This window comes from Nicotiana sylvestris, chromosome 6, assembly GCF_000393655.2.
Source record: "Nicotiana sylvestris chromosome 6, ASM39365v2, whole genome shotgun sequence".
In the NCBI taxonomy this organism is placed as follows: Eukaryota; Viridiplantae; Streptophyta; class Magnoliopsida; order Solanales; family Solanaceae; genus Nicotiana; species Nicotiana sylvestris.
Genome location: NC_091062.1, coordinates 24,421,379 through 24,440,131, shown reverse-complemented (window position 1 = coordinate 24,440,131; position 18,753 = coordinate 24,421,379). Strand labels below are relative to the sequence as shown.

Genomic DNA, 18,753 nt, shown 5'->3' with positions numbered 1-18,753 from the left:
GTACCTGTTTATATTTATGCTCCTGCTCCTCGAGACACCATCAGGCGTAGGATGGGCTATCCCCGCCCCAACTTCAGGGGCATTCAGTAGGCAGGATGGGCTCAACTCGAGCACATTCCAGTGAAACCTGATGAAACCTGTTAAACACGACTACAACGACCGGAAAAAAAAAATTACTACGTCCCAATCCCAAACTGCTAAAACGAGACACTGAAGTTCAATACTATATAGGCAACAGAACTAGTCTATGACTAAAATAGAAGAAAGAAATGCATATTTCTGATTTTTTTTACAATAGTTTCACATAGCTGACAAGCATTTACCAGCAAGATACTTCGTTGATACTTTCACATTCTTGATAGTTTTTGAACACCCAAAGCTAGAACTTGTTAGTAGTTCACGTTCTTATCTGCAAAGCAGCCAGAACTCAGCATAGATAACTTGATTGTCCATCGGCTCACGATAGGACTCACAGCCTACTATAGCGCTTCCGATCCCAGAGAGCCCTGCCCCACAAAGAAACCCAAAAAAGTAGGCTCCAGTGTGAGAATGCATAGCTCAAACCTGTTAAAAAAGACAGTGACAACACGACAAAAATAACTACTACTACGTCTCAATCCCAAAATGTTAAATAAGAAAGTGCAGTTCAATATGATGTAGGCTTTCCTACTGGTCTATCACTAAAAAATAGTCAACTGAATGTTCCTAAAATTCGAATACCAAATCCATCAACAGTAGTGTAGGAGAGATCCAGATGCTTCAGATTGAGTAACATTTCCCTGCAGCATCTTGGATTCTCCATACCCGAGATTATCCAACATGCCTTCCCATATCCAGTATTTAATCAGTTCTTCAGTCTCAATATGACGATCCTCTGGGTACAATGCACAATAAAGAAAACATGACCGAGAACTTGTACTCTTGGAGATGCTAGCACCTCGTCACCAATCTTTTGCTTAAACAGGTCCCATGCTTCTTCCTTAGAAAGCACACTTACTCACTCTTTCTTGTTCACTTTAGAAAAATATTACTTTTTTTTTTAAGAATTAATACCTTCAAATATTTCTTCTAAGAACAAATAGAAACAGTTGATTCAGAAAAACCGAGTTACAACTGGAACTTACTTTCAACAACAAGATCGACCCAAAGAGATATTAGTCACTACATTCAATAAGTGAAAACATCCTTTTGGTCTACTCTTGGAATGGTGGGTGACAAAATAGTTTAAAGAAAATAGTTATCCACCTATATTATCCACTAAAAAATAGATTAAATAATGCATTTTTTAATAACAGGTCAAATATGGATAAAACCATATTATCCTTTTAGAAAAGAGTTAATATCCTACAATCCTCCTAAATTATACAACCTTTGTCAGTTGCTTACTTAAACTTTCGCCTGTCCCGAAAACTCCCAAACTATACCCCCTTCATAATAAAACCCGCTCGTTGCATTTTTACTAGTGCGTACACGCTCCAAATTATTTTTAAAATCTGCCATGTGGCAATCTACATGGATATTTGTTTAGTGTAATCCAAAAATCAGACTTAATTAAAATTTAATACTCTTTATTATATCATTACATGGTAAAAATTAAAAAGGGGCTAGGGTTAAAACTAGTGGGTCAATTGTAATTAAAAACTCATTTTTTCTTTGCTCTCATCGGATAATGATTACACCTTCTATCAGTAGCGATTTTTTCCATTAGTCTTAGTTCTAACTTTAATTGTTTTGTATATTCATGTTTCTGTTCGAAAATTGGGATAAAAACTAGGGTTCTGCTCCCGAATTGGAGAAAATAAAAAGAAATATAATTTTTTTTAAAAAGAAAAGCTAATAAGCCATTAAACATTGTCAGGTGGGCCATTTTAATGGCATTTTTCTGCCTTCACGCGCTTTTTGGCGATTTATTATACACATTATGCCACGTAAGCGACGAGAGATTTTTATCATGAATAGGGATATAGTTCAGGGAATTTTTCGGACATGCGATAATTTAGGTAGGGAACTGACAAAAGTTGTATAGTTAAGCGGGTTTTAGGGTATTAATTCTTTAGAAAATGGATAGCCAATGGAAAACTAATGAGTTTAACTTTTACATTTGTAAAGCCTCAAATTGGGGGTTCTTTAAATTTTGGAGACGAAGAATTCTCCCAAAAGGGATCATTTTCAAGAAGTTATGGATATCCATAATATCCACCACTTAACATATTTTTTTATCCATATTAAATATGGGTCGGATCGGATAATTTATCCATCTTTGTATTACCCATTTTCGACTCGGCCCATATCCAAACCGACACACCCGTTTGCCACCCCTATCTAGGAATTTCATCTTTTTCCCCCTGCTTATTCTACAAATACACATTCATTTCACAAGTCTAGGAAGATTGTGCACAAATATGTCCCATTAATGTGACAAAATTTGCTTCAATAAGTACAATGTCAAAGAAAAGAAGGTGCTTATAATGATTAAATGAAGGAAATGCTTACAAATCATAGTCATATTGCCAAAAATTTCCTAAAATTCACAATAACCTGATCAAACTTTTATTTGTTGCTTCTTCAAACAACCAAACAAGTCTAATTCTTAGTACACTTCCAAAATTCAGGTAGGTTGCTTTCTTTTTCTTCTCTTTTTTTTCTTATATTAATTTGCAATTTTGCTAACAAGTAATGGCCACCAGAGAGGAAAAGTAAGAACAATGACAAGCAAAATGATAAGGAAAATGGCAATGCAAGTACACTTTCTTGAGCTTTTCTGTAACTCCCTAGCTTCTGTTAGTTGCTCTGTGCCTCGCCTAACAAAAGAACTTGCATGTGCCACATGACTTTCAATATCATTCAATTGTTGGCCTTGTGCTTCCACCAATGCAGCCATGTCTAGAAATATTTGGTGTAGCTCAATCAAATTCTTCTCAATCTCCTTCACAGCATCATGTCTTTCTTGTATTTCTGAAATAGTGTCCATTATCTGGCCTCTACCTGTTAGGATCGAAATAATAAGGTGTTATACAGGAACTAACATAGCAAACCCTAAATAACATATACTAATATAAATCAGATAACAAAAGGGAAATATATCAAAAGAAAATTAAAAATTTAATGTAGTTCAGTCATTGACCTACATAGAGGAAGATGAGCAATCATCACTATTCCATAGTGATTATACAAAAGAGAATACAAATCCAGAGAATAACCTCATAAAATTCACTCAAAAGAAAGTTGACAATTAAAACTTGTGTCTCACAAATTCTTTCCTTAAACTGAAAGTCTATACTAAGGATGTGTTGCCATTTTTTTTATTAAAAAAAAGCAGGAGAAAACCAAATATGTTAAGAAAATCAACAAACAATATACCTTGTTCTTGAATTGCCTTCTGAAGGAAAGACTCGCTCTCCCCACTCGATATCAAATTCTCGATCAATTCATCATTAGCCTTCTCTCCTGTCACAGTAAAGTATCTTCTTGCAACAGTCTCCTTATATTCATCATTCATTCTTGCCCTTAAAGCCTGGAAATCATCCATGAGAACTTTTAGTTTCTTCCCTAACCCGCTAACTACTGAAGTCCTCGTTCGATCTGCAGAAGAACCAGGACCACAACCTGGGATTTTCCTATGAGCAGCATTGGATCGTTCGAGGGCTTCCAATTTTCCTTTGATCATCTTGACGCGTTTCAAGACCTGTGATACATCCGAGTCCATCCTGGACCTTATTTCTTTTACAGTCTTGGCATTATGTACAAGTTTGCTCTCTTCATTTGATTCTTGTAGTTTTTTGTAGAGCTTTTCGACATTTTTCATATCCTCTTTCACATTCTCTACATCTTCAAAGAATTTAGCAAGATCAATGCTTTCATTTTCTGATTGGCCAACTTGACCACCCTCTAGATCATCCACTTGGACCTGTTTTTTAAGGTCCTGGTATTTTTTAAACGAATTAGAGAACAAGTCATTCATTTTTGGCTGATTTCAATTTTCCTTTGTTCCCAAATTGGACAAAATTAGCCTTGGCCTGATTCTTTCCAAATGGTGACACAATATTTTCTTTGGTTGCTACTCAACATAAATTGTTGCCGCTCCCAAGCCTGGGTAAAGGAGGAACGTACGCCCGCGGTAGGTTAACATCCAACACAAAACTAATCAATTTATGATGGCTCCCAATTTTTCTTAGGATTGAGGCGTGATTATTGTTATTTTTGTTGAAGGGGAAAACGTTGTGCCCTTGTCTAAACCTTCTCTCCTCTCTCCTTGCAGGAATATTAGAAGTACATAAATGGAATGGTGGATTGGAGGAAGAAGAAGAGAAGGCGACAAGAGCAAAGCCTTCATTAAGAGATCAAAACTAACAAAAATCATTATTTGTTAAAAGATTAGGAAGACATAAAAATTAGAGGCTATGCAGTCATTATTATTAAATTAAAGTTCCACCAAACTAATCTTGAGGAAGGTCGTTAAAAAAGGAGCAGTTTCTCTGCCACTTGGAGTGTGATTTTCTCCTTCGTAACATACCCGAAGATTTTGTGTTGACCTTGTCTAGTCAATTTATTCACCTAAATATCAAATAATTTTGTAAAAACTAAAGTCAATTTTCGACGTGTATGTAATAGTATACGTACACTTGCATTTTTGTGTGTACTTATTTTATTTTTTTTTGTCTATAATTGAAATGCAGTTATTATTAGAGAAAATTACCATCTATAGCTCCTCAAAATTTTAATAGCATGTGTTTTTACCCACCTACACGAAAATGGCCTTTCGGCCCAATTTATTTGCAACTTGTAGCCATTATCTATTTCCAATACATTTATCTTCCCAAGACAACATTTAATCCTAGCCTTTTTATCTTTCTTTCATTCTATCCAATGCACACCTTGTTATCTTTCTTCATTCTATTCAATGCACAGATTTTTTTTCCCATTATCATTTTCATTCCTATCCTCTTTCTTTCTCTGTGTCTTCTTCATCTTCCTTTTATCTTTTTTTGGTTATTTGTTTTTTCATTTTCCTTCCCTTCTTTATCTTCCATTTCAGATCTATATTTTTCCTCTTTATTTTTTTTATTTCTCACTGGAAAATTTGTTTGAGTACCTAGAAAAATCACAAATTTTTTAGTTCAATTATTAAAAAGATTTACTCAATTACGATGCATGATACAAGAGTGACAACAAAAGTCGTGAGGTTTTCTTCTTTTATATATATATATATATATATATATATATATATATAGTTATACAATCTGTTAAATATTTTATATACATATTGTATAAATTTTGTATATAAGTGTATCTTGTATTTTTCAGTGTATATTATATAAATTATATATAAATTGTTATAAAATGTATAAAAATTGTACATATACTATTACATTATATAAATTCACAAAATTAAGTGTATCCTCTATATTTTAGTGTATCCCTAATGTATCATTAGTGTATATTTATTGTATAGTGATAGTCTGTTTTGTATATATTTTGTATAGTGACAGCCTATTTTGTATATAAATTATATAGTGACAGTCTATTGTATATAAATTATAGTGATCGTATATTTTTGTATAATTTTTGTATAGTGACAGTCCATTTTGCATATATATTTGTAATAAAATGAATATATATATATATATATATATATATATATATATATATATATATATATATATATATATATATATATATATATAAGGTGAACACCAAAAAGTTACCTGTTCAATTAAGCGGTGAACAGGACTACCATTAAAGGTGAGATTCGAAGTCTCTCTATACGTGTTATGAAACAACCAAAATAAGTCATAAGAAAATAAAAGGGGTCAATGTAGGCAGTGCTTCTTAATTTTTTACCTTTGTTCTTTATTCTTTGTTGATAAATCAGCTTTTAAATCTTTCAATTTGATATTAGAGCCAGAAGAGTATAAAAAGCTCTAAGGTAATTTAATTTTAACCTGTAAAGTTTGTTGTGTGATTTATTAGTTAACAGCAATTAAAGATCATTGGGGTGAGAAGTAAGCATTTCTTCAGTTTAACCAAATGGGTTGTAAATATAGGTAGTGCCTTTTACTCTTCACATTTTTCTTCTTCTTTGTTAATAAATCTGTTTTTAATCTTTCCTTCAATCTGAAAAAAATGTATTAGTTAACGACCCCTTTTTCCAAGCAGATTCGTCCAGGTTCTTAGCATCCTCAGCTGATGTTGTTCCTGAAACTTTATCGTCACCGGCCTTCGAGGATCGCGTAGATTTGGTCACAAAGGAGTAATCGATCTCGGAGTTAGGGTTGCGGGAGGAATAGCGGGACGGGGAAGAAGAAGAGAAGATGTAGAAGAGAAGAGAGATAGCAAGAAATGCGAGGAGGAAAAGTAGTACCGAAGATCTAGGTTTGAAAGTACCGGAGGACTAGCCTTTTAATTAGTTTTGGGCTATTAATTGTATGATCTATTTTGTGGCTAGCTATTGTTATTAATTTTTTTCGGATGGCTACAAATGAAGTTTGCTCTAGTAACATGTTTATTTAAGTGCCAGTCCGTAACAATGGGCTCTATGTCCTTTGTTAGCCACAAATACATAGTGGTGAAATTAAAGACTCAATATATATGTTCTATTTTAAATTTCTTTAACCAAACATCAACAGGAAAAAGTATTTCAGTTTTAAAAAAAAATGAAAATACTCTGGGAGTAGTTTTCTCTTCTTTTTTAACCTGAAAACTTTTTTTTCTAACGGCATTTGATTGAAAATGATTTCCTAAAATCTTTTCAACGCTTGTAAAAGCTGAAACTTTTTTCTGATTTTTTTTATACCTATGTTGGAAACAAATTTCGCCTTTTAAATTGTAGTGTCCGAGCCCATGCAATAAAAATTGAGGCGACATGACGTAAAAAAAATTCTCAACGATCCAACAAAATAAAGTAGACAAGAATATGAGAGCAAAAATTGACTTACTTTTGCTGACGTGAGAAAGTCCCGCAATGTTATACTCCCCTGGTTCTATTTTATGTGACGTAGTTCGGATACGAGGGTTAACTTGATTAATTTTTAATATAAACTATAAAATTTACATATTTAGAAATTGCATAAAAAGTACTACAAATTACAATTAGTAATAATTTAAAATATTTTAAAAATTATCTGCAAGAAGATAATCAAAAAAACCTTTTTTGACTAACTGTGTCACATAAAGTGAAATATATGGAGTATTTTTAAACCATTATCTATAGAGCAGGGTATTTTGCACTATATAAAAGTAAGTGGGTGCTTGGAAATTAAACCATGCCATTTTTTGAAACATTAAAATGAATAAAATGAAATAAACCGAATGAAAAAGAGTAAAATGGAGAATAAATACAATGGAAGTTTTACCAATATATTCATTATTTGAATAAAGTAGACATCCGACCTTAGCTCAGTTGGTAGAGCGGAGGACTGTAGTTTGAATGAACAGCTAATCCTTAGGTCACTGGTTCGAATCCGGTAGGTCGGATATTTTTCCCTTTTGGAAATCTTGATGTCTACTATAGCCATATAACAAATTCTGCAAATAATATTGTATACAGGTAAAAAAATCACCCCCCCTTTTGCCTCACTGAAGAGGAAAGTAAAATGGGTTTCAAATTGAAATTTTTGACCATTGATTTACTGAAATTACTGTATCCCTCAAAATGTAACAAGTTTACTAAAAGCCAAAAACTTGCACATTTATATAGGCAAAATACCTTAAATCATCCCTAAATTTGGCTCAGATTATTAGTATCCTCCCCGAACTATGTTCGGTCTTAATTACTGTAACAAACACCCAATATGAACCCTCACAATAACATAAGAAGATTGATTGTTCAATTTAATAACCAAAATACATAAGGAAAGTTAGAGAATGATAGAACAGTAACCTAGAAGAAGGGGATGAGAATGTAGAGAACACATAATAGGGATGGGAGGATTCAGACATTTAGTCAACAATAATGGCTCTGCCTATTTTTGGCCTAAGGTTGCTATTTATTAATTTCACCTACCTCACTTATTCCTAACCCGGGTTCCACAAATAAGTTTCTAAGTTTCCATTCATGCCCTCCCAAATATTTACTACGTTCATAACAATACCCCAGCCTTAATAAGAACCTTGTCCTCAGTTCAAAATAGGAAATTCTAATGAGAGAACTGGAGCATTTGTGTTGGCTTGCATCGTTGAAAAAGATTCCCACATCAGCTTGTAGGGGGCAATGCCTATCAAAAGGCCAAGTTGAGGGAGATAATTAAGCTCGAACATAATTCGAGAAGGATATTTATAATCTGAGTTAAATTTAAGGGTAGTTTAAGGTATTTTGCCGTTTATATAAATAAAATACATATGTTTCAGCTACCTATAAAAAGATCTTTAATATCATAGGAAACTATCATACCTAATTAATTCCACGTCTTATGGGGATCATCGAACCAATAAATAAACGTAGTTTGAAATACGAAATGATTAGGATCATATTTTATGATTAAAATTGTACCATATACATCGTTTTCATCTCGTAAAAATCAATATCAGGGGACCCGTTGAGACTAGGGGTGTGCATTCGAATCGATTTATCGATAAATCGAATCGATTATTTGTTATCGGTTCATAAAAGGATAATTCATTTGCAATATATTGCAAAACATGCCAGACGCATTTGCTGGTCCAAAGAAAGTAACTATATTCTCATTACAAATGCTCATATTAAGTCCTAGAAGGACAAAGTCTATGGTACGCTTAAACCATATAGACAAATCGGTTTCAAATAAACTTCTTGATAAAGAAGATGAGCAAATGATCAAAGTGATCATAATAAGGAGGCAAGTGATCTAGAAGATAACATGACATGACACTTCAGAAAATCTCATGAGAGATTCAGGTACTTGAATATATGAATGAAGAGATCTCTATGTTATGTCTTTATGAAAAATTATTGGAACCGATATAAAATGTTCGTCGACGACATCTATCATAGCGCTAAGTATAGATGGGGATCTTAAGGCTGTCGAGACAGATACAAAAATATTGGCCAAATGGAAGAGACACAATTCAAATAGAATTGGTTTAATATGAAAGACATGTAGTTCAAATACTTGAAAGTATAAAGTCAATGGTATGTGCAATCAATTTTCGATATCTTATATGTCTAGCATGACATAAAAACTTGATATGCATCTAAAGTCTGTTATATGGCTTATATGACTTAACTTATATGACAATCCATGAAGGATTTAAGTTGCTTGAAGCATCTACAATTCTTGATCTTGAGGTACCACTTTCTCAGTGCAATTTGTGCACAAATGTATCTTGCTATAACTATAAGCATGATAATATGATAGCAAGAGTTTTCACCTCTATGTGAAGATATTGAACTGACGATTCTAACAAGATCATATGAAGACAATACATCTTAGCTTCTACCAAAGATCTTTTGAAGATGGTGCACAAGATTGGAATGCAAATGCTTAAAGATGTGAATTGATGCTCTCATCAGGGGGAGTTAATGCACGTTGCACTCTTTTTCCCTTACAAGGTTTTGTCCCACTGGGTTTTCCTTGCAAGGTTTTTAACGAGGCAACTAAAAGGCATATTATTAGATATGTGCACTCTTTTTCCTTTACTAGAATTTTTTCCCACTGGGTTTTATTTTAGTTAAGGTTTTAACGAGGCACATTATCTGTTGAATAGACATTAAAAGGGGAGTGTTATAAATAAAATTTTATTTATGGTGAATGTCTATATTTAGAGAGATTCTAGGGTTTATTACTTAGTGGCTAAGTCACTCTCTCCCTATAAATAGAGGGTTCTATTCCATTATAATTTATCCCATATCAATAAGAATTCTCTTCTCTCTACTTTTCTCTGCAATACTCTTCTTCTTCTTTTATTGTTTCATAACAAAGTTGTATTATATGTAATTTTTGAGAAGTGGTTGTAAATTGTAAGTTATTTAAATAAGTCTTAAAAAGGTTGTTTTCCACCTTCTACCACTGATCTTTTCCTTCCTTTTTGATTTTTTAATTGTTCTATTTCATTTCTCTTTTCGATTACACACCTTTCCAGATTATTTAAAAAAAACGGTTCATCTATTTAGAACTTTTGGAGACCATCTACGTCTATGAATTTGTGACAAGTAGTGGAAGCAAATGATTAGGACTGGCTGGTCCAAAATTGCTTTTTGGAAATGGAAATGTGAAACTACTTGGTGTTAGTGCGGTTGATGAATCTTTTTTCTTTGTTCAGTCATCTTCGTAGCCAGTTTTCAAATTCAACACAAAAACTAAAGCTAGGCTTTAGAATGCCAGAAAATGAATTTATAATCAGATTTGTTCAAAGAAGAAATTCAAATATCCTCTCAAAAAAAGTTGTATCTGCTCTGAAGAATAACTCCCAAGGAGATTGGAGAAGCTCTCTCATAAGTTCCATAGAAAATATGATAATTCTCAAAAACAAATCCAGACACAATTATCATGTATGGAAGTCTCAGTGATCACTGTTTCAATCCGAATATCTTTTATCCTTGACAAAAGCTCGTGGCGCGCAATAATATTTACCAACCACGTTTATAATGAAGAACCATAAGCGGCTAACTGATTCAGCTATAGTGAGGGATCATACATTCAGGAGCATACATAACTCTATACAAGATTCCAAGACCCATTATGTGCAACAACAATGACAGAAAAATCAATCAAGAAGTGCTTTCATAAAATATAGCACTTTCATTTCTAAAGATGGCAAGTAAACGAAGCCCGTAGGAAGAGCAAAAGAATAATGTAGTGGAGAATTAAACACCGCAGGCTTCCAAAGCAACAGATGCATACATACAAATGTTTGGAAATTTTCTTCTCAGACCTTCTGTTAATCCTTAGTAACCCACCTTCGACCACGAACTTGAATACCACCAAAGTTCTGATCAGTGCCACTCTCTCCACCACTTTCTGCACTGGTATTTCCAGATTTTTTACGGTGCTTCTTCCTAGAAATGCCACTATCACTAACGCTTCCGTTCAAAAGGGGATCATCTATCCCACGTATGACTCTTCGTGTTGGAGATGATGTGGCAACGTCACTGTCGTCCTTAGTTTTTCTCCCTTTGTCGTGTTTCTTTATGTTCTGAGAGATTTTATGTAATTTTTGAATTCCTTTCTCTACAGGTTCCACTGCATGGGTTACTGTGAATTTCAAGTCATTCACTATCTGCTTGCAGGACCAGAAAGCATTGTTAACAAGGGAGACAGTGAAATAAGGAAACAGCAGGCTCGAGATAATAAATTAAAAAAAAATTCAAGCTTGGCTATATAGAGTAAACTGGAGCAAGGTAAAATTTGAGCTGCAAGTCTGCAACTCAAGCTTATATTGAAAACTCTTTTTTATTAGATAAACTCGTACTATAGATTCCCTACTCAGACCAATTTACATGATAGACTTTTCATTTAGGAATGTCACAACATGTTTGCACCATTCCGCTAATAATAAAACGCATAAAATTTTCACAACTTTCAAGAATTATATAGCTATTCAGAATTTAAACTTTGATGTGATCATTTTTCTATCAAACTAAGTTTACAACTATTACTTTAGTATTCTTATTAAACCATGATCACTGAAGTTTTAGCAGTGCAAAAGATTTCCAATTTGTCGGAATGCTTGAAACTGCATTACTTTTAAAGTAGCTCAAACTTTTGCTTTCTTCCAACTCCCGTTGTTCTTTGTTTTATGAATCTTGTATTGCTTTCATGACTTCGGTAAGGGGAAGAGTTGAGTGATACCAGAAATTAACACGGACTGTATTCAATCACAGGTAAGATCACAGAACTTCTGCACTTATTAGTAACTAAAGTAGGTCGACTTTATTGGGATTGTGAGGACATATTGGAAAGTGAAGGAGCAAACTTCGAATCGCAAGAATTTTACTTTCAAAACAAAAAATAAATATAAACAAAACATGTGATTTCATGCATGATATATGAACTCCTAGTACTAGAGAAATAGAAGAGTAGGAATGTGTGAGTGAGGAGAATGACACAATGTAAAGGGACTAATGATCTATGTTGTCCAGACTCTCAAAAATGTCTCTCAGTGCATGCCGGATCCTCCAAAAGAAGTGCATTTTTGGAGGATCGACACGAGTGCGGCAACATTTTGGAGAGTCCGCGCAACATAGCTAATGATTAATATTGTTTATGCCTTTCAATTTCTTTGTAACCTTGCATCTTCTTGATGCCTTTTGCTAAATAAAGAAGTATGACAGTCTTCTTGGGACAAACTAAAAAGGAAAGTATGACACATAAATTGGGACACAGAGAGTAGTAACTCTGAGTGGGAGGAGAATACACTCTGATTCCTTGGGATGATCATTTCATCTCTCCTTGAACTCACCCTCATGAAAATCAATACTATCAGGAATTGGATGACACTTGAATCCGCTAAAAAGCATACTTGAAATTTCAGGATTTAGGTGTAGGCACAAGCTTCAAAAACAATTTGGGCTCGAAGCATAAATAGCAAAGAGGAAAAGATGCTTACATATTCACCACCACTAATAAAGATATCTTTAACACTTTCTCTGATGGTTGTTCCGCCCCTATCATCAGCGTCGGGTTGAGGAAGACGTAATTTGGTGGGACGTTCACTATCTCTAACCTCGTCAGGATCTACCGGCAAGTCAGCAGATACGTAATCTCCAAGAACTGCAACATCTCCCGTAAAACGCTCTCCCATCAGCTCGTATGGCTTGGCAGGGAAGACATAGAGGTGAACCATAGAAGCAATGCCCATCTGTACTGGATGAATGACAAGAGCTGTTAACCTTCAAAATTTTGTAGGAATATCAAGCATCAATATATCACAAGTAAAAGCTTAGTGCCTATATTCATCAGTACATTCCCCCATCCCTCGACCCTCATAACCCGAATAAACCTTCAGATACATAAAAATCACTGGCAGGGTTTGTGTTTTTTTTTTCTTTTTTTTTGGAGGGAGGGTGGGGGAAGAAACGTGCATGGGACCCCAAATAAAGAACAAAAGCAGTTCTGCAGTAATCCAGACTCAACCATATGAAACCTCACACCTTGAGGTAAACAAATTCAAGAGCGCTATACAAGTAGTAAAACGTCTCAAGGAGATTTAATATAAGAGCAGCTTTCAACATTAATATGCATCAGTTCCAATACCACATAAGTATGCATCATACGTGCGGATCAGTTGGCACATAAGCATGCATCAGTTGTAACAAAACAGGTTGAGCAAATGCAAGAACCATCATGTATGCTTAAAGCTTTCTTTCAAGCTTCTTGCCCACCCCTTAATAGCATAACAAGGAGATTTGTGTGCAATTAACCAGAAGCAATAAACAAAGGCAAAAATCCCGATAGCCAACCAAAATGTATAGTATTAGAAGTAATAGAAACATACCCAACCCCAAAAAAATTACCTCAATGCATATGATGAAATCTTGAACGCTGGATTTAAACTGCAAAGCTTGAGCTATTGGACTTCTAAAGAAACCAAGTGTAGAAAACAGGGCTATCACCACGCCTTGCCACCAAGTTAAGAAAACAATTGACTTGAATGTTAGAAACTTGTACAGCGGCTTGATGTGAGATAATTCATCCTTTGTAATAGTATAAAATTGAACTAAGCAATACAATGCCCATGATTGACTGAAATTTAAAACCACAGCCATATACGGATACCTACAAAGACAAGGCATACAATGTAAGAGATATCTTGGACCATTTTACATTAGTTACATGGTAAATCAGCAATATCACATGATTTTAAATGTTACAATATTTCCAGACAAATCACTTTATAGGAGTATCTACCAAATAGATGCAGCTCTATAACTACAAATTGAATATTGACAGAGGAACCAATTCTGCAACTACAGGAAGATGATAATTAGATGCTAAGAAACAGAACTCTGACCAGATTTGCAAATTTTGATGCCTATGCAGTCACTACCCTAGTAACCGTGAAGGATTATGGGATAAACTTCCAACTGGACTTGTGATCCTTCCCCTGGCTGGCAGGCTGTCTTAAATAAAAAATTCACATAAAGACAAGACTGCTTGAGATTCAGTATAAGGCACATTCAGGCAGTCTGATGCTGATGGCACGACAGAGGGTAAACAGAAGGATTTTTTTTTTCCATTAACTGAGTAAAGAAGTACCAAAAGAATATTGCTAGGGGAAACAAAGAGAAAATGTAGGTTAGGAAGCTCTATTTGATCGAAGGGATGGCTAAAAGGCCAAATCCGGCTAAAAACAAAAAGAAGAGATCAAAGCGAGGGAGCTAATCAAATGACAACAAGTGATCTTACCCACAATTCCATTTGAAGTCTCCTTCACAATATACATCAAAAGTTTCAAGAATCACTGCCAAAGTAGCAGTAAATGCTTTGATTATCACCTGCAAAATTTGTGTGTTATATATATTTAATTCAAGAGATGAGTACAGCTTGTTGGTCCAAAGGGATAAAGGATCTAAGTCAGGTAGCATACTTACATATTGGAAAATTCCAAACTTGATAACTTGGTATACCCACTGACCAAGTTTCCATGGCTTGAAAATATAATTCATGGGAAAATGATGCTTAACAATCCCCTTTTCAGAACCATGCTCTAGTAGTGGCATCTTTGAACCTGCACGTCCTTCCCTCTTCATAAATTCTATGGTTCTCTTTTCCCCACCTAATTCCAAAAAATGGGAGGGGAAAAAAGAAGATGAAAAGAAAGGAAGAAAGACACAAATGACTGAACGAGTTCATAAAAGAGCTTTGAGAGACATTTTGCTGGTGACAGATGGCATAAATGACTAGTAAGATGAAACAGAGATAAATTTAAGCTTTGCAAACTTCAATTAGAATTTTCACGGTACATGGCATCTAAGAATACCACTTAGCAAATAAAGCACGCCAGTCCTTTATATCAAGCAGTCAAATTCAGTTGCCATAGCAAGAAGAAACACGTGAGTACGCGCGTGTGTGTAAGAGAAGCTATCTACTGATGAATGAGAAAAGTACAATGAATAGATCTCCTCAAGTTGCAAAACAAGGACATATATTCTTTCTTTAGGCAGGAACGATAATTGGGTTACTTTCCTGAATCTGAATATTAAATGGAAGTCACCAAGTAATCAAATTTAACATAGAAAGTATCCATACCTAAACATGCAACAAGATACCTCCCAAAGCAGTACATGGCAAAGGATTCATAGCAATCACGTAGTATCCCGATGTCAACACTAATCGCTGGATTTACCAATGACACAAACTGAAAAAATAAGCCAGATTAGAGAATCAACCAGGTAAACTCCTTAGGGTTTATGACAATAACTCTAGAAGTAAAGGTAAGCCAGACACTTGGGGCTGATCTTCAACAAAATGGTCTGCCTTTGCTGTGCATTTAACTTAGTGTCATAAGATTATATGATATTGAATTATTGATCTTATCAAGTGATCATGACAATTAATGCATAATTCTGCACAATAACTCAAAGAATTTCACTATCTGCTAATCCCAACTCATATAAACTCAGGATAACAGGAAAAAGCAAAGAAACAAAAAAAAAAAAAAAAAAAGGGAACTCACTGATTCAACAGCATAACAAGGCACCATCAATATTACTCCAATCAAAAACTTTTGTTCCTGCCATTACCACACCCCAAAAAAGAAGATGATACATTAAACTAAAAAAGAAACAGAAACTGAAATAAAACAGGAAAAAGACATAAATAACCTCGGGATTTTTGTAAACTGAAAGGTGTTCGAAGATGAGATACGTAGAAAGTGTGATAGTAAGGATTACGAAGAATCCAGCAACTAGAGTTGCCCATATTGGCGGCGAATAACTGCTATGAGGATTCTGGATTATTCGATTCAAATAATCCGATGAAATTGATATTATCCTCTGCATCAGCTACGTCTTAGGGTTTATGGTTCGTCGGAAAGTTTGATTTTTTTCCGATGATCCGATTTTTTTAATTTGAATTGAATTTTGAACGATCGATTGAGGGATTTTGCTTGAAAATCGTCGCTAATTTTGAAAATGGATTATTTCCAAATTGAACATGTTAATGTACCATTAGCTTTAACAGTTTTCCTAATTTTGATTGGTGATACTGTTGGAAAAAAAATTGGTACTACTGAATTTTACTGTTGGGAAAGAATTAAAGAACCCGCCCTTTATTCGGATATTCCGAGAATAAATATGACGAGGACTTGAGGAGAATGTCACATCTTGCTGACAAAAGCACGTGTTTAAGTAAATTAAATTACAATTATTGAATTTTTCTTCCGTCTATACCAATTTAGGTGGTGATATTTCCCTGCTCATTTTGTCCCAGAAAAATATCATATTTCTGTAGTTAGAGATAATTTACTTTAAAATTATAATTTTATTTTTAATGAAATTATTTATAATTATATATTTTATAAATATAGTAGATTTTTATTAAAAATTCCGTGCTTAGTTAATGGTGTCATATCAACTAAAATGATGGGTATATAATATATTAATCCTTTAAAAAGGAGTGATATACGTTATAATCAATTAAACTGTACTCATAATATAAACTTTTTGTAAACTGCTTACTGTATGTATCTTAAATACCAAAGGTGTAACTCAATATCCTACTCGGTTTGATTGCAAAGCTTGAACCAAGTTGATCTATAAAAAGAAAAAAAAAAGCTTTAAAATAGAAATAGTTTGGGTTTGTCAAATCTCACTCTCTCTATATATATATCCTTAAAAGTTTTTCTCTTTATAATTGTTTTGATTTGTGACAGATTATTTTGATCTATTATTTAATTGAACTAGTATGTGTTCTTTGGACTTTTCAAGCTTTGTGCATACCTTATCATCTCGGCTCAACTAATTTTCACGCGAATTGACTCATGATTCAATTGTTGACACAATTCATTTTGAATCGCCTAACTCAGCCCGTTCATTTGACGCTATAGAAAAACTACCTCCGCTAAAAGAAATTAGAGGGTGATCCTTGACATTATTAGGAAAAGCAATTTTTCCTAAGTCAAGCTTGCTCTAGATTTCATGATATTCAATATTAATTTCTTTTCCCTTGATGTGCAATAAAGAATTATTAATACATAGCACTAGTCAAAATATTCTTCCTTGATAGGTACTCCTTGTTGATATAACTGCTTGGCTGCTGTTGCGAATTCAAGATTTAAATTTTATAGTTTAATTTTTAAAATTTTTAATATTAAACTCATTATACTATTAAAATTATGGGTTTAGATCTAATATTTGTTAATTTCAATGGATTTTTACATATATTCTTACTCTTGCGTCGAAAGTAAGTTCAGATAGACCCGTAACGGGTACATCTGCCCCTGACCGCGGCAAGAAATCACAGGAGCTTAGATTGTAATCTTATAGTTCAAACTGATATTTTAGTTGACTTTATATTGATGACTAAAACCAAGAAAATGTTCCAACTAAAACTTCAAAAAGAAATAAATTAAAAGGCATACAACAGCCAAATAGCTAGCTTATAATGGATTCAGAGACACCATGAAAGAATTCACGGAGCTTCTAATTATTACATTAATCCAAAGGTTAAGTAACTCAATTGCTCATAATTATAATAAACCTCAGACTACTTGAAGGTTCAAGCAGATCCAGCAACGCAAAGCCATTGACCCACGAATATGACATCACAGTTCATATTTGGGTTCAAAACACCGAATTCTACTGCAGTGAGCTTGAATTCCTCAGCTACGCCCAAGCAAGTATCGCCCAATTCTGCTCCATAGACCGAGTTGCAGACCAGAGTAGCATCACTCTTTCCAGTAACTGCATTATGGTAAAAAAGAAAAAATTAAGTGCTCAAATATAGAGGTGTACAAATCGGTGAAAGCAAACCGATTGAAAAACCCGATTAGGTTTGGTTTGATTTGGTTTGGTATTGAGTAAAAAAAATTCGAACCAAACCGACATATAAATATATAATTTTATATATACTTTTAAGACTTTTCATAGAATTTTCTTTAAAAAATGTCTAGAAATATTTGCGATTCTCTTATATGATGTAATGTTTAGTAAAATATGAAGTGCTCTATTTTTATTAACTTTAGATAATGGGTTATTTGATCACTTTCTTATCAAGGGTTAGTGAAATGCGTAATCTCTTTGTTCTTTTATATTCATATGTCAAGATCTATTAAATTCTTATATCTTTTTTGAATTTGAAGTAGTATTTCGATAATTTAAAATTAAATAGAACATATTATTACATAATTTAAAATTAAATAGAACATTTGATTTAGTTGTGATAAAAACGGAACTAACCCGGTCCATGTACACCCCTACTCTGACACATGACAGTAACCTGGACAACTAAAATATATAAAATAAACTGCGACACAAAATATATAGTACGTATTTTTTTTTTCTCTTCCAGAAATCACAATTTAAGACATGCAAACTTACTGGCAATTTGTGCACTTTCAACAGCCAGTGCAATGAAAAGAAAAGAAAGAAATAGGGCCAAATTCTTGGCTGCTTGGTTGCTTGATCCAGACATAGTTAAAATCAGTTTATATAGTAAGTTTTCTATAAACTATAAATTGCTTTCTAGTGACTTAATGGAGTGCAGTGTGTGTTACATGAAGTTAATGAATATATATAGGCTAGAAAACACATTGTAAAGACCAACACATGAACTAGAGTTCAGAATTATTGTTACGGTAGTACAATAAGGCCGGCTTAGCTAATTGCTTATGACTTGA

General features: G+C 33.8%; 2 protein-coding genes and 1 non-coding gene across 3 annotated transcripts; 1 reads left to right on the top strand and 2 right to left on the bottom strand.

The window, feature by feature from the left end:
* Nucleotides 1–2,493: 2,493 nt before the first annotated feature.
* LOC104247034 (syntaxin-124-like) lies at nt 2,494–4,351 on the bottom strand. Its single transcript, XM_009802967.2, has 2 exons — nt 3,361–4,351; nt 2,494–2,985 (listed from the first exon to the last, which is right to left on the bottom strand). Exons 1-2 carry the CDS (start codon nt 3,959–3,961, stop codon nt 2,651–2,653), a joined length of 936 nt encoding a protein of 311 aa, XP_009801269.1. The 5' UTR covers nt 3,962–4,351; the 3' UTR covers nt 2,494–2,650.
* Nucleotides 4,352–7,384: 3,033 nt separating this feature from the next.
* TRNAY-GUA (transfer RNA tyrosine (anticodon GUA)) lies at nt 7,385–7,473 on the top strand. The gene is given in 2 exon segments: nt 7,385–7,421; nt 7,438–7,473. It is a non-coding gene; the product is annotated as a tRNA-Tyr (tRNA).
* A 3,094-nt stretch (nt 7,474–10,567) lies between these two features.
* LOC104247036 (protein LAZ1-like) lies at nt 10,568–16,180 on the bottom strand. Its single transcript, XM_009802968.2, has 8 exons — nt 15,740–16,180; nt 15,592–15,648; nt 15,165–15,273; nt 14,507–14,691; nt 14,322–14,410; nt 13,430–13,691; nt 12,523–12,774; nt 10,568–11,193 (listed from the first exon to the last, which is right to left on the bottom strand). The coding sequence occupies exons 1-8, from the start codon at nt 15,914–15,916 to the stop codon at nt 10,855–10,857; spliced, it is 1,470 nt and encodes a 489-aa protein (XP_009801270.2). The 5' UTR covers nt 15,917–16,180; the 3' UTR covers nt 10,568–10,854.
* Between the last annotated feature and the right edge of the window lie 2,573 nt (nt 16,181–18,753).